Source organism: Carassius carassius, chromosome 28 (genome assembly GCF_963082965.1).
Source record: "Carassius carassius chromosome 28, fCarCar2.1, whole genome shotgun sequence".
NCBI classification, from domain to species: Eukaryota; Metazoa; Chordata; class Actinopteri; order Cypriniformes; family Cyprinidae; genus Carassius; species Carassius carassius.
In genome coordinates, this window is record NC_081782.1 from 623,844 (window position 1) to 638,843 (window position 15,000).

At 40.1% G+C, this 15,000-nt stretch overlaps 2 protein-coding genes across 2 annotated transcripts in view; both read left to right on the top strand.

Annotated features, from left to right (window-relative positions):
* Positions 1 to 3,934, top strand: part of LOC132107639 (WD repeat-containing protein 20-like) — a 6,050-nt gene extending 2,116 nt beyond the window's left edge. Inside the window, exons 2-4 of the mRNA XM_059513743.1 lie at positions 42 to 224; positions 1,718 to 3,049; positions 3,487 to 3,934. Of these exons, the coding sequence (XP_059369726.1) occupies positions 42 to 224; positions 1,718 to 3,049; positions 3,487 to 3,546 (1,575 nt within the window). The 3' untranslated portion in view covers positions 3,547 to 3,934. The remainder of the gene's footprint in view (positions 1 to 41; positions 225 to 1,717; positions 3,050 to 3,486) is intronic.
* A 4,800-nt stretch (positions 3,935 to 8,734) lies between these two features.
* On the top strand, positions 8,735 to 11,910 carry LOC132107640 (histone H3.3A). Its single transcript, XM_059513744.1, has 4 exons — positions 8,735 to 8,891; positions 10,103 to 10,246; positions 10,318 to 10,471; positions 10,784 to 11,910. The coding sequence occupies exons 2-4, from the start codon at positions 10,119 to 10,121 to the stop codon at positions 10,910 to 10,912; spliced, it is 411 nt and encodes a 136-aa protein (XP_059369727.1). The 5' UTR covers positions 8,735 to 8,891; positions 10,103 to 10,118; the 3' UTR covers positions 10,913 to 11,910.
* Positions 11,911 to 15,000: the final 3,090 nt, after the last annotated feature.

Below are 15,000 nucleotides of genomic sequence, written 5' to 3' on the forward strand. Positions count from 1 at the left end.
TGTGTGTGTGTGTGTATCTCTGTGTGTGTGTGTGTGTGCAGGCAGTGGATCTCAGTAAGCCCATAGACAAGCGCATCTATAAGGGAACTCAGCCCACCTGTCATGACTTTAATCAGTATTCGGCCACGGCTGACAGCGTGGCTCTGATCGTGGGATTCTCTGCAGGACAGGTGCAGTACCTCGACCCCATCAAGAAGGAGACCAGCAAGCTCTTCAACGAGGAGGTGAGCAGATGAGCGTGACTCGTGCACATTTACACCTGATGAAAACATCTGCATCAGATGATCAGTGAACCGGATCACCTGAGTTAGTTGTTCAAAAAGTTCCATCTGGATCAGAAAGACTGGTTTTGCTATTCAGGATCAGGCGCATCTTACTTCTGTGCCGGTTTTTCAAAGCAAAACTGGATTGGACCTCTCTGATCCAAATGCACAATTTTTCAGATGTACAAATATGGATTATTAGTGCCCTACGGAGTCCCTAAAGGGACATGCTGATGAGAAAAAAATAAGATAGGGGTGTTTTGCATTGCATTTATTCAAATACCTACTTCTGACTGGTCCATCTCTGATTATTGTGACATTACAGGAGCGTTGATCTTCAAGAGGATGAATTTAGAGACGCAGTTTCTTTGCTGCTGAAGAAACATTTCTGATTATTATCAATGTTGAAAACAGTCGTGCTGCACAATATTTTTTGTGGAAACTGTGATACTGTGATTTATTTTTCAGGATTCACAGATGAATAGAAAGTTCAAAAGAACAGTATTTATTTGAAACAGAAATCTTTTGTAACATTATTGATAAACTTTTGATTAATTAAATGTCGCTGATATCACGTGTTTTTGTGTTGTGTTTTCTCAATGTGTTATATTTAGTTTTTCACTTGTGCTCAGTGTTGGGAAAGTTACTTTTAAAAGTAATGCATTACAATATTGCTGTGCTCCCTAAAGAAGTTACTAATTATGTTTACTTTTTCTGGAACGTAATGCATTGTTACTTTTGAGTTGGTCAAATATGGTCAGGGCTTGCGTATTTGTTTTTAACATTAAAAAAAGTTCTTCTTTTACAAATGTAAAAGCCCTTTCACACCAAAAGTGAAGTGAATGTGCCTCAGGATGAAGGAAAAAATAGATTTCTCAACACTATTCAGCAGTAACTAATATTATATACAAATGCGTCATTTTTTATTATTAGTACATTTGAATTGGATCATCGAAGGTCAGTAGCAAAGACATTAGTTAATAAAATGGGATTAAATACATAAATCAGGTTTGTATAGTATTCTGAGTTTGTATTTGACTGTTTTTATTGATTTTGAGGAACACTGAATGTGTTTCTGAGTGAACACATGTTCATATTTAGTCTAGAACTACAGTGCGATCATGTTCACACACAACACTCTGTCACCATGGCAACGCCAGAGCTGTCACTCAACACATGGAAACAAAGTAACTACTGTTACTTATTTTTTTTAAAAAGTCACACACATTTCCTCCTAAATTAAAAAGTAATGCTATACTTTACTAGTTACTTAAAAAAAGTAATCTGATTACGTAACTTGCGTTACTGCTTGTGATTAGATTGTCTTGTTTGTTTATTATACTGATGTTCTTCTTTTCAATCGTGTCTTTATTGCAAAGCAACCTTGAGCACTGGAACGGTGCTATAAAAATAAAACATTATTATTATTATTATTATTATTATTCTCTCCCCAGAGGCTGATAGACAAATCAAAGGTGACATGTCTCAAGTGGCTTCCGAAGTCAGAGAACCTCTTCCTCGCGTCTCACGCCAGCGGTCACCTCTACCTCTATAATGTGGAGCACCCGTGTGGCACCACCGCGCCGCAGTACTGTCTGCTCCGTCAAGGCGAGGGCTTCGCAGTTTACGCCTGCAAGACCAAGACACCCCGTAACCCCCTGCTCCGCTGGGCGGTCGGCGAGGGAGGGCTGAACGAATTCGCCTTCTCGCCTGACGGCGTTCACGTGGCCTGTGTCGGTCAAGATGGCTGCTTGCGCGTTTTTCACTTCGACTCGATGGAGCTTCAAGGCGTGATGAAGAGCTACTTCGGCGGGCTTCTCTGCGTCTCCTGGAGCCCCGATGGGAAGTATCTCGCAACAGGAGGAGAAGACGATTTAGTGACGGTTTGGTCGTTCGCAGAGAGTCGCGTCGTCGCGCGGGGACACGGGCATAAGTCATGGGTCAACGTCGTCGCGTTCGACCCGTTCACAACGAAACTGGAGGATGAGGAACCGATGGAGCTCAGCGGGAGCGAGGAGGATTTCCAGCAGGGGGCGCTGCACTTCAGCCGCGTGCGAACCAGCAGCACGCTCTCGCGACTTTCACGACACAGCTCCAAAGGCGGCGCTTCGTCTGTGACGTACCGCTTTGGATCAGTCGGGCAAGACACGCAATTCTGTTTGTGGGATCTGACGGACGACATTCTGTATCCGCGGCTTCCGCTCTCCCGCGCAATTACAAACACCTTCGGCCCTACGATCCCGAGCGGAAGCAGCGGAGTCGAAGGTCACCACCATCCCTCCAACCCTCATCAGACGTCAACGCTGCCGCTGCCTTTGCCTCGCTCGCTGTCGCGCTCCAATTCTCTTCCACATCCCGCCGTCGCAAACACCTCCAAAAGCCAGGGGGCAACAGAGAGCACCGTTACTAGCAGCGTTGGAGTAGGAGGAGGAGGAGCAATCACGCCGTTTAGCATCGGACGCTTCGCAACGCTTTCTCTACAAGAGCGCAAAACGGACAAATCCGGGGGGGGAGGGGAAAAGGAGCACAAGCGCTATCACAGCCTCGGGAACATCAGCAAAAGCAACGATAAGATTAACGTGGCACTGCGCAGCTCCCGGCTAGATGGCGCTAAAGTGCTGGGAACCACACTGTGTCCGCGGATGAACGAGGTGCCACTGCTGGAGCCACTGGTGTGCAAGAAGATCGCCCACGAGCGGCTCACCGTGCTGGTCTTCATGAACGACTGCATCATCACGGCGTGTCAGGAAGGACTCATCTGCACTTGGGCCAGACCTGGGAAAGCAGTGAGTCGAGATTTATACACCAAGCATTCAGATTGGTTTAATTCCGATGTGCTAAATGCAGGTCAAAATAAACTTTTTAGTGGTCTTGATTACTGAATTTTTTATCCATTTAATTTTTCCCATTTGGGAAGCCTTGGTGGATTGAAAAAACAAGCTACACTTAAATTTGTTTAAATAATAAAAAAAAAACAGCTGATGTGCGATTTAGTTTAAAACAAATTTCACTCAGAAACTACTAGTGAATTTTGCAAAAAATTATGAAGAAACTGCAAGTAACACATTGCATCATATGTGAAATGCATTTAGCAGACACTTTTATCCAAAGCGACTTACACTGCATTCAGGCTATACATTTATTTTACCAGTATGTGGTTCATCATCCCTTTATCACTGCCCACAGTTTAACTGGTGCTGTTTCTCGTCTATGTTTCCACTAGCATCCGTCTCAGCCGCTGTCAGCACAGAATGGAAACTCTCCGAGTGGGACGGTGGTATAGCCGAAGCCTCATTCCCGTGTCTGAATCCGGAGCATCACAGCATCACCATTCACCAACCCACTGAATCCTTACCAAAACACACACTTAAGTTGCACATGAACGCAAACACACCCTGGGACCATGATGCACCTCTGCGACGCACCTCAGCTCTCTCCTGCAGACAGACTGTGAGACTCTTCTGTGCAGAAACTCTGCTGGCCTCTCCTCTAGCCGAGTTTACTGCAAAAGCCACGGCCATTTAATTTCCTATTTATTTATTTGATCATCTAGACTTTTATTGTACATATTCAGACTACTCTATAACGGCAGAGGACGTATATTGAAATAATTAACTCAAATAATTAATATATGAAGATCCTATATTGTACATAGTGACAGATGCATTGAATGTGCATTGACGAGTTCTTGTTCTAGTGTGCTAGTGCTTTATAATTGGCGAACTGGCTGAGAAAGTGCCACCTTTGCTTTGGCATCTGGCCTGAACTGAGAGTTATGTGCATTTGATCAACCACTAGACTCGAGTTTTCTGCTTCATAGATTACAGATGCTACTAGAGAGGTGAGGTTAGTGTTGTCTAGAAATATTGTCGAATGGTAGGCCAGGTATATGAACCATAAAAAAAGTGAGATTTTATATATATATTATATATATATATACTAATTTTTTGGTAAGCAAACAATGTCACGCTGAATGAAAACGGATGTTTGTGGCATTCTCACGTGACTGTTTAGAGCTAGTCCGAAGTAGAAGTGGATCTCTTAAAATTTGCCTTGTGGAACGCAAGAGTGTGGAAGCCCATTTCTGCCATGGAATAGAAAATAAAAATGGTTATTGCAGCTTTTTATCTCATAATTTTCTGGCAATTATGTGAAAAAAATAAAATAAAAAAAGATTTGTGACATATAAAGAAATATTCTGTGGAGGAAACAAAAAAGATCATTGTAAATCATGATTAAAAAAGTCACAATTTCAAAATTGCGAGGTATAAACTCAGAATTGTAAAAAAAAGTATAAATTGCGAGGTATAAACTCAGAATCTTTGGGGAAAAAGTAAACATTTTGAGATCAATTTTAACAATTGCGAGATATAAAATCAGAATTCTGAAAAAAGTAAAAGTTGTGAGATGAATTCAGAATTGCAAAAAAAGGTCAAAGTTGTGACAAACTTAGAATTCAGAAAAAATATATAAACACAGATTTGTGAAAAAAATAGTTAGATTAGTTATATATTAAATCAGAATTCCTGAGAAAAAGATACAATTGTGAGATGATGTGACCTCAGGAATAGAAAAGTTGCAATTACCTTTTTTCAAATGTTTTATTCTGTGACGGAAATAAGCTTCCATACCAGTCAGATGTAATGGAAGGAAGAAACTTCTCTGTTGTTTGAGCAACACATTTAACTATTGTAGCATGGAGTAGGCAATATTCCTTACACCTGCTATGCCTCTTGCAAAATTTTGCACATTTACAGGTTGATTTCTCGCTGGAGGGACTGTTTTCAAGGGTCGGGATCACTGAGAGCCAATGTGAAGTGTGTTTTTAGGGTTTTGTCTTGCAGACGTCTCAAAAGGACTGTTGTATCATTTCTAATAATGTCTGTCAGTCAGTTTGATTCTTGCCATGAAGTGCATCAGTGCAAAACTGCATTAAGAAACATTCCTGTAGAGAGGAAAACAAAATCATTGTATATCACATATACTGTCAGACATACCAAAACCAGTTTCTCAAGGCAGATTTGCAAATGTTTTTTTTTTTGTTCTTTTGTGATCCTGACAGTAAACGAACACCGTAAGGATGGATTGTTTTCTCGCAGGCTCCTATTTAAAGCATCCAAATACTGAAACCAACAGCATTCAGATTGTTGGAGAAGTTTGTGATGAACCACAATTGAAGATATTGAGTCTTTCTAGAAGTCTGCCAGAAATAACACTACATAAATAAGTCTTTGGGGTCATTGGTCAATGTTTTAAATGTGGTAAACTGGGCTACTTTAGTGATCCTGACATGGACGAGGCAGAACTTTGCTTGTATTTAAGACAAAGCCAGTGAACTCGTATACGATCATTCCCACCGAAGTACAGAACACTACACTCTTTCTGTAACTTAGTGGGGTTTTTTTTTTTCTTGTTTTTTTTTTTTTAATCTGATATTTTGGGATTTATGTTTTGTATGACTATAGCATTGTGATTGTCTTTGCTGTTAACTGGAGAAATGCAAATGGACCAATTAGTGGATGTTTTGTGTATTTGTATTGTGCAGTTTTTAAACTACTGCTTCCATCCATTAGGGGATTTGTTTTGTTACTTGTTTTCTTTTCTCTCATGTTTTTTTTTTTTTTTGCAAATGCATTCAGTTCTAAAGGATGTTTTGTCTTACTGTAGGGTGTGTATCCTAACAGATGACGGCACCCATCTGCCTGCACTGAACTGTAAGAGCGTCATCGGCGTATGAAAATGGATGATTTTGGTGTAACCTCCATTCCTCCACACTGCTTTACTTTAAAATCGATTATCTTCCACTGCATGTGTTTTCATTTATCACACAGTTATATGCCCGAGTCTGGTTATGTGGCTAATAATATCACAATATCAAGTTTGTATATGGGAATCTGTTATTAAAACCTCAAATACTCATGCATTACATTTTTATTTGTAATCACTTATATCACTGAACAAATTTAAAGGAAAAGTTCATCCAAAAATGAAAATGTGCTCATCTTCAGTTCATCTGAGATCAGGATGAGTTTGTTTCTTCATCAGGTTTGTAGAAGTGTAGCGCTGCATCAGTGTCTCATCAATGGATGCTCTGCAGTGAATGGGTGCCATCATTTATACATTTATTCACTTAGCTGACGCTTTTATCCAAAGCGACTTACAATTGCTATATATGTCAGAGGTCACACACCTCTGGAGCAACTAGGGGTTAAGTGTCTTGCTCAGGGACACATTGGTGTCTCACAGTGGATTCGAACCCGGGTCTCTCACACCAAAGCCATGTGTCTTATCCACTGCGCTAGCACCACCGCCATCAGAATGAAAGTCCAAACAGCTGATAAAAACATCACAATAATCCACAAGTAATCCACAGCACTCCATTTAACATCTGGAAAACTTCGTTTTGATTGTGTTTTAGAGTTGATGCTGAGGTTTGAAATAAGTTGGATCTTCCACAGATTATCATGACGACTGACCAAAAAGAACATCAGGTGATTTTGAGAAATGAAATTAAGTGTTTATTCTAGATTCTAGATATTCTAAATTTACACCATTCTGATTGTCCTACAGACGCACAGGAACAGATCCCTACACGACACGGGAAGCTTGAGGATGGACATCATGATGATGATGATGATGATGATGATGGAACATCTGTGTACTCCAGTTAGAGCTAAAGGCCAACTATTAACCACAGTTTACACAACACTAGATCTACATAAGGAAGATGACACCAACCAATCTGATTCAGAAATTAATAACATTTGTGTCCTTAAAGCGAGAGACTACAGGCAAAACACTTTTTTTCATGCACTTGTCAAATTTAAGATCTTGCTCTCATAACATGTCTTGGTTTACATCCAAACATCCAAAATACACATTCAAGTGCTTACTTTGTTACACTTTATTTACATTTAGTCATTTAGCAGACACTTTCATCCAAAGAGACTTATGTTCTATTTTGTGGACCCATCAAAATAAAGTGTTAGAAGATATTAAGCAGACAGTCAATACTCTATAATGACTGCTTGTTGACATGTAGTTGAAAAGTTAATTACTGTTAGCAGAATGTCTAAAGTGGATTGAAGGTTAAAATGCATAGGTTAAGGTTAAAATGCATGCGCATCGCTAGACAAGACAACTGTATCCACTGTATGGAGAAAATCCTGGAATGTTTTCCTCAGAAAACTGAATTTCTTTGCGACTGAAGAAAGAGAGAAATTAGTATCTTGGATGGAAATTTAATTATCAGGAAATTTTTATTTTGGAAGTGAAGTATTCCTTTCATTTCTGAACTACTGAATAATAGAAGATGTCAGTTTCCACAGAAATATTGAGCAGTACAACTGTTTTCAACATTGATGATAATCAGAAATGTTTCTTGAGCAGTAAATCATAATATTATTCTGATTTCTGAAGATCATGTGACACTGAAGACTGGAGGAATGATGCTGAAAATACAGCGGAGCATCACAGAAATAAATTACACTTTAACACAGATTCACACAGAACACAGCTGATTTACATTACAATAATATTTCACTATTTTTACTATATGGTTGATCAAATAAATGCAGCCTTGCTGAGCAGAAGAGACTTCTTTAAAGGAAACTGTATATAAAAAAAAACGAATTAAAAAACAACAAAATTACAAAGACTGAATGAATAGTAAGAATGTAAAAGTATCTCAAAATTGATTAAATAAAAGTAAATAAATAATAAAATGGTTAAGATGAAGAAATAAAAAGCAAATATATAAGTAAATAATGCTTCAATTAAATTTTTTTTTATTAAATTACAATAAATAAGCAATGAAAGTGTGTTAATATAACAATTTGATTACAATAAATAAAAATGACTTAAATTATACGAAGTGATTTAAATAAGTGTAAACGTAGATAAAATGATTTAATAATAAAAAGTGAATAAAATAAATTAAAATACAAACAATTAAATAAGGTTAAATTATAATTATTTATTACCGTATCAATATGAATACAATTACATAGCTAATAAAATGCTACGCAAAATTTTATTAAAATTAGAATAAAAAATACATTAATATTTGATTTAAATACAACATTACATTAAATAATAAAAAAACTATTTAGATAACATCGATGAATAAATGAATATATATATAAAAAGATTAATTTCAAATAATAACAAAATATCAAATTAATAACAATACAGTGCTACAGTGAGTCGAATAAAACATGTATTGCTATAGCAACTAAATATTTTCCCAATAATATGTTACACGTATTTATTATATTATTTTTTCTACGGTATAAATGAGGATCATAATATTTAGGGGTCTGTGGAAACTAAACGATCAAAAAGCCCTGCTGATTATGATGATCAAAGTACCATAATATAACATCTCTGTATCTCCACACTGTCAGGGAATCAGTGGCGGATGAACAGTGTTGTTATTTCAGTATTGTGTGATTATTTCAACAGATGAAGAGGGTTTTTCGAACATGCCGAAGCGCGCTGTGGCAGGCTGCCGCGCGGTGCATTGTGGGAGCCGTTGATTGGCGCACTTCCGCTCCCATTGTGCGCGAGAGACGGTAAATAACACTGAAGCTCCACTCTAAACATTCTTTAAACACAACTTATACCAAGGTAAGGCCGTCACGGCAGAAAAAATATATAAATGTGTTATTTAATTGTTATTTTAGACAGAAATGTCGTGTTTTGTGTGAATTCCGTCGGTTTGAGCGGGTTTGTGTTTATAGCAGTACAATCCTGAGGCGCTTCATCCGCGCGAGCTGCAAAATCACCCAAAATAAACGGATGTTTCACAAACGCCGAAAAACACCATAAACGCCTCCGTTCCTGGTTTAAACTTCTGATATTACATCCTTAGAGTGTTTTCTTTGTTGTCCGAGTGCGACTGGTGAGAACAGTGTAGTGATTCGCAGCGATATTGTCGAAGTTTTATCGTTAGTTCGTCTCTTTTCTCGTTCAGTTATCTGTGCGAGTCAAACAGGCGCCATGATGTTCACAGATGAGGGGCGGGGCTTACGCAGACCGTCGGGTTCGTTTCCTGTCCCCCGATTGGTCGGCTCATGAACATTTTTATAAAGAGGCTGGTTTTTTAAGCATGATTGACGTGTTAAACTTTCTGTCGTTTTCAAACGGATTTTTCTCGGCAAACATTATCCATCAACCATGAACTAAACTTTTTTTTGACTATTTCAGTAGGTCCTATATCATTTTTTTTGAAGCAAGGGTTTTCAGACTGCTTCCGTGGTAAGTTTAGAGGAAAAAGTGTAACCAATAAGAAAGATATGAAATAGATTAACTATACAAATAAATTTAACTAAAAAGAATAATATATCAGTTAATAAATGTTAATACATGTGAAAAAAAATGATCACAATAGGTAAAATATTTAAATGGTGCTAATAAAATATTTTCAAATATGTTGATCTCTTTTATTTGTTTTAATTATTCATTTTTATTTAAATTGCATTTATTTACTTGTTTTAATGAAATGCATTTATTTACATAATCATGTTGTTTTTGTTTATTAGCTATTTAAATAATTTTGTAAAAAATTAACTAAGTAGGTTTTATGTGTGTGTTGATTAAACAGAACAGTGAGAATTTAAAAAAATTGCAAAAGAAAGTTTTTATAGATTATAAAATGCATTTTCGCTGTATTATTTGACATGTGTATTTGTGTGTTATTTTTTTTTTTACTGTATTATTATTTGATACTTGAAAATGTATAGCTGCATTTAATATTTTAGCATGGGGTCGGACTAACAGAGTGCAGTGTGAATGTGTGAACAGTGCAGTGTGTGTAATGTTGTGTGTGTGTGTTTGAGGTGAGCGTGTGTCAGAATGGCCCGTACGAAGCAGACCGCCCGTAAATCCACCGGAGGAAAAGCTCCTCGTAAGCAGCTGGCGACTAAAGCAGCCCGTAAGAGTGCGCCCTCTACTGGAGGAGTCAAGAAGCCCCATCGCTACAGGTACTGAGCTGCGGCTCGTGTTGGGTCTGGAGCCGCGGGGCGAGCGCTGACCGCTCTGTGTGTGTCTGTAGGCCCGGGACCGTGGCTCTGCGTGAGATCCGCCGCTACCAGAAGTCCACCGAGCTGCTGATCCGCAAGCTTCCCTTCCAGCGTCTGGTGCGTGAGATCGCTCAGGACTTCAAGACCGACCTGCGCTTCCAGAGCGCCGCCATCGGAGCCCTGCAGGTCAGACACGGCTTCACACTCCTCCAGTGTGTTCGGCACAAATCCTGCAACTGCTTTTCATTATTAGATGTTTTCGGTGTGAATCTCTGTTAAAGTGTAATTTATTTCTGTGATGCTCCGCTGTATTTTCAGCATCATTCCTCCAGTCTTTAGTGTCACATGATCTTCAGAAATCAGAATAATATGAGAAACATTTCTGATTATTATCAATGTTGAACACTGTCGTGCTGCACAATATTTGTGTGGAGACTATGCTACTGAACTCCTCTCAGGTCATCTGACTCAAGTGTGTGTGTGTGTGTGTGTGTGCAGGAGGCCAGCGAGGCGTATCTGGTGGGTCTGTTTGAAGACACTAACCTGTGTGCCATCCACGCCAAGCGTGTCACCATCATGCCCAAAGACATCCAGCTGGCACGCCGCATCCGTGGAGAACGAGCCTGAGCTCTCTCTCTCTTTGTGTGTCTCTCTCTTGCTGTTTGTTGGTAGTTTTAGAGTCCAGTCCTGGTGGAGTGAGTGGTGTCTCTTTGTTTTTTGGCTACAGACTTTTAGGGTACTTCCTGTTTGCATGTACCAGCCCGTGACTGATCAGCCCCACACACACACACACACACACACACGCAGTCTGTGAAGTGATCATGAGTGAAGGTTAACTAAGGCGGTCAGGGCTGATGTCTGCATTCAGGGCTTTGCATCTCTCATGCAGGGTGCTAAAACAGCTCTGACCCGTCCCAGAATTCCCTGCGCTGTCCATCACGAGCGAACGTGTGTGTGTGTGTGTGTGTGGCTGTCGATCAGTAAGGGGTTTGTATATGAGCATCTCTCCAACAAATGTTTATTATTGCAATATCAAGAATTACTTTTAATAATTATTGATGTCTGTTTCTTTTTTAATGCATCCTTATAAGCTTGTTTCATAGATCTAGAGCATATTTTTGATGGTGGAGATTCTTATAAAGACAGTTTTACATCACAAATCATGTTTGTTTTCTAGAGGATGAGTTTGGGTTCAGTCTCAGGCGTGTGAAGAACATGTTTATCCACAAACGACCCGTTCATTTTGGGTCTTTTGATAGGAGAATCTGGACAGACTGACTAATACATTTAAACTGAATAAATATATATTGGCTTGATACTGTTTTTGAGTTTCGCCACGAGAATTTCCTTCATTAAAGAAGTCAGTTTTCTTCTCTGATCTCTTCAGCGTGTCACGACTCCTCAGGCAGACATGGGAACATCATTATTGAATCCTGCTTGATTTGTGGGTGTTTTTTTTTCTCCTTTATTCAGAGTTTGACTACAGAACATTCAGGTGTTTAAATAAACTGATCTTTGTCGTTTGAAATGTCTCCTAATTGCGTAATAAATAGATGTCACACACTTTTGTGGGTTGTCTTTCACTGTGATGTTAAAATAAATTACATTCAACTCTTGTTAAAGAACCTTGTTACGTTTTATTGATTGCCTTTTTTAAACTAGTAAAGCACGTTATTTCTTGAATGAAAGAAGCTTAAGAAAAAAAACTAAACATTAAATATAATTTAATATTCTAGTAAGGTACTGTAATCATTTACAGAGTGTCTGTTTACATTAAGTGAAGTTAATTTATTTGAAGAGGAAAGAAGTTACTTTTTTATTTTGTTTATTAACATTTTCTCCGTTCTCTTTCTCTCTCTCTCTCTGAGAATATATGTAACATTGTGTATATATATATATGGTAACGGTAACGGAGTTAATTTATTTAAAAAGTAATGTTACAGTATTAGTTACTGTCAAAAGTAACTGCGTTACAGTAACTCGTTACTGGACAACACTCTTAGAAAAAAGGGTTCATTGGGGTTCTATATAGAACCATAGGGTTCGCGAACCTGCTTTGAACTCCCGAACTGAGTCAAATGATTTGCGATCCCGCTCCGAACTCCCAAATTGACTCAAATGATTCGCGATCCCGCTCCGAAATCCCGAATTGATTCAAATGATCCGCGAAGCCGCTCCGAACTCCCAAATTGACTCAAATGATTTGCGATCCCCAAACTGACTCAAATGATTCGCGATCCCGCTCCGAAATCCCGAACTGATTCAAATGATCCGCGAAGCCGCTCCGAACTCCCAAATTGACTCAAATGATTCGCGATCCCCAAACTGACTCAAATGATTCGCGATCCCGCTCCGAACTCCTGAACTAATTCAAATGACCGGCGAAGCCGCTCCGAACTCCCAAATTGACTCAAATGATTCGCGATCCCGCTCCGAAATCCCGAACTGATTCAAATGATCCGCGAAGCCGCTCCGAACTCCTGAACTGACTCAAATGATTCGCGAACCCGCTCCGAACTCTCGAACTGATTCAAATGATCCGCGAAGCCGCTCCGAACTCCCAAATTGACTCAAATGATTCGCGATCCCGCTCCGAAATCCCGAACTGATTCAAATGATCCGCGAAGCCGCTCCGAACTCCCAAATTGACTCAAATGATTCGCGATCCCCAAACTGACTCAAATGATTCGCGAACCCCAAACTGACTCAAATGATTCGCGAACCCGCTCCGAACTCCCGAACTGACTCGAATGATTCACGCTCCGAACTCCCAAGCTGACTCAAATGATTCGCGAACCCACTCCGAACTGATTCAAATGATTCGCGATCCCCAAACTGACTCAAATGATTCGCGAACCCGCTCCGAAATCCCGAACTGACTCAAATGATTCGCGATCCCGCTCCGAACTCCCAAACTGACTCAAATGATTCGCGATCCCCAAACTGACTCAAATGATTCGCGATCCCGCTCCGAGCTCCCGAACTGATTAAAATGATCCACGCTCCGAACTCCCGAACTGACTCAAATGATTCATGCTCGAACTCCGAACTGACTAAAATGATTCGCGAACCCACTTTGAACTCCAGAACTGACTCAAATGATTCGCGAAACCGCTCCGAACTCCCGAACTGACTCAAATGATTCGCGAATCCGCTACGAACTCCCGAGCTGACTTAAATGATTCGCGAACCACAAACTGACTAAAATGATTCGCCAACCTGCTCCAAACTGACTTAAATGATTCTCGAACCACAAACTGACTAAAATGATTCGCGAACCATCTACCTCCCGAACTGACTCAAATGATTCACGCTCCGAACTCCCGAACTGACTCAAATGATTCATGCTCGAACTCCGAACTGACTAAAATGATTCGCGAACCCACTTTGAACTCCAGAACTGACTCAAATGATTCGCGAACCCGCTCCGAACTGACTCAAATGATTCGCGAATCCGCTACGAACTCCCGAACTGACTTAAATGATTTGCGAACCACAAACTGACTAAAATGATTCGCCAACCTGCTCCAAACTGACTTAAATGATTCGCGAACCACAAACTGACTAAAATGATTCGCGATCCCGCTCCGAACACACGAGAACTCTTTGACCACAGCTGCTGTGCTTCAAAAGCTCATGCAGCAGCTCAACACTGGTTTTCTCTGAGGTGGTCGGATCACATCAGATTGTGGTTAATCTTGCAGATCATGACTTATATCTACTCCTCCTCTCCCTGCAGTTTGGTAATATAAAGATTCCTCCTTTGAACTCCCACCTCTTCTGTGGGTTTTATTGTTCTGGGTCTGAATTTGGGCTCCTGGGGTCTCAAAAAAACATTTTCAATCTCCAAGGTGAACGTTATGTCAACACCAGTGTTGTGCTAGTTACTAAGAAATATGCATTACTGTTAAAAGTAACTTTTTAGTTATTTTTTTTAAAGAACTTTCTTTAATGTTCCCATTAATGCGCTTGCATGCGTTATGGTCTATACATCCATCCATCCATCCATCTTCTACCGCTTATCCGGGGCCGGGTCGCGGGGGCAGCAGTCTAAGCAGAGAACCCCAGACTTCCCTCTCCCTAGACACTTCCTCCAGCTCTTCTGGGGGGACACCGAGGCGTTCCCAGGCCAGCCGGGAGACATAGTCTCTCCAGCGTGTCCTAGGTCTCCCCCGGGGTCTCCTCCCAGTGGGATGTGCCCGGAACACCTTCCCGGGAAGGCGTCCAGGAGGCATCCGGAACAGATGCCCGAGCCACCTCAGCTGACCCCTCTCGATGTGGAGGAGCAGCGGCTCTACTCTGAGCTCCTCCCGGGTGACTGAGCTTCTCACCCTATCTCTAAGGGATCGCCCAGCCACCCTGCGGAGAAAGCTCATTTCGGCCGCCTGTATCCGGGATCTTGTCCTTTCGGTCATGACCCAAAGCTCATGGTCTATACAAACACAAAGTAAAACAGAAAGTAATTTTTAAACACTATTTTGATTAAGTCAGACCAGCACAAACTGAATATTGTGTATCACAAGGATTTCTGAAATAAATAACAAATACCTGAATAATATATTCAGAATCAAAAACTAAAGTGGCTTCTGCATCATAAAAGCTGTTGTGTTGAGCCTTTAAAAAAAAAATATATATATATAATAATAATAATAATTGATTATTAATTGAATGACGGCTTTCATCAGTCAGCTCCTTAGCATGATAACATAGATTTC

Coding starts and splice junctions, on each gene's coding strand:
- LOC132107640 (XM_059513744.1), top strand. CDS start 10,119: ATGGCCCGTACGAAGCAGACCGCCCGTAAATCCACCGGAGGAAAAGCT. Junction 10,247..10,317: donor AAGAAGCCCCATCGCTACAG/GTACTGAGCTGC, acceptor GTGTGTCTGTAG/GCCCGGGACCGTGGCTCTGC. Junction 10,472..10,783: donor CCGCCATCGGAGCCCTGCAG/GTCAGACACGGC, acceptor GTGTGTGTGCAG/GAGGCCAGCGAGGCGTATCT.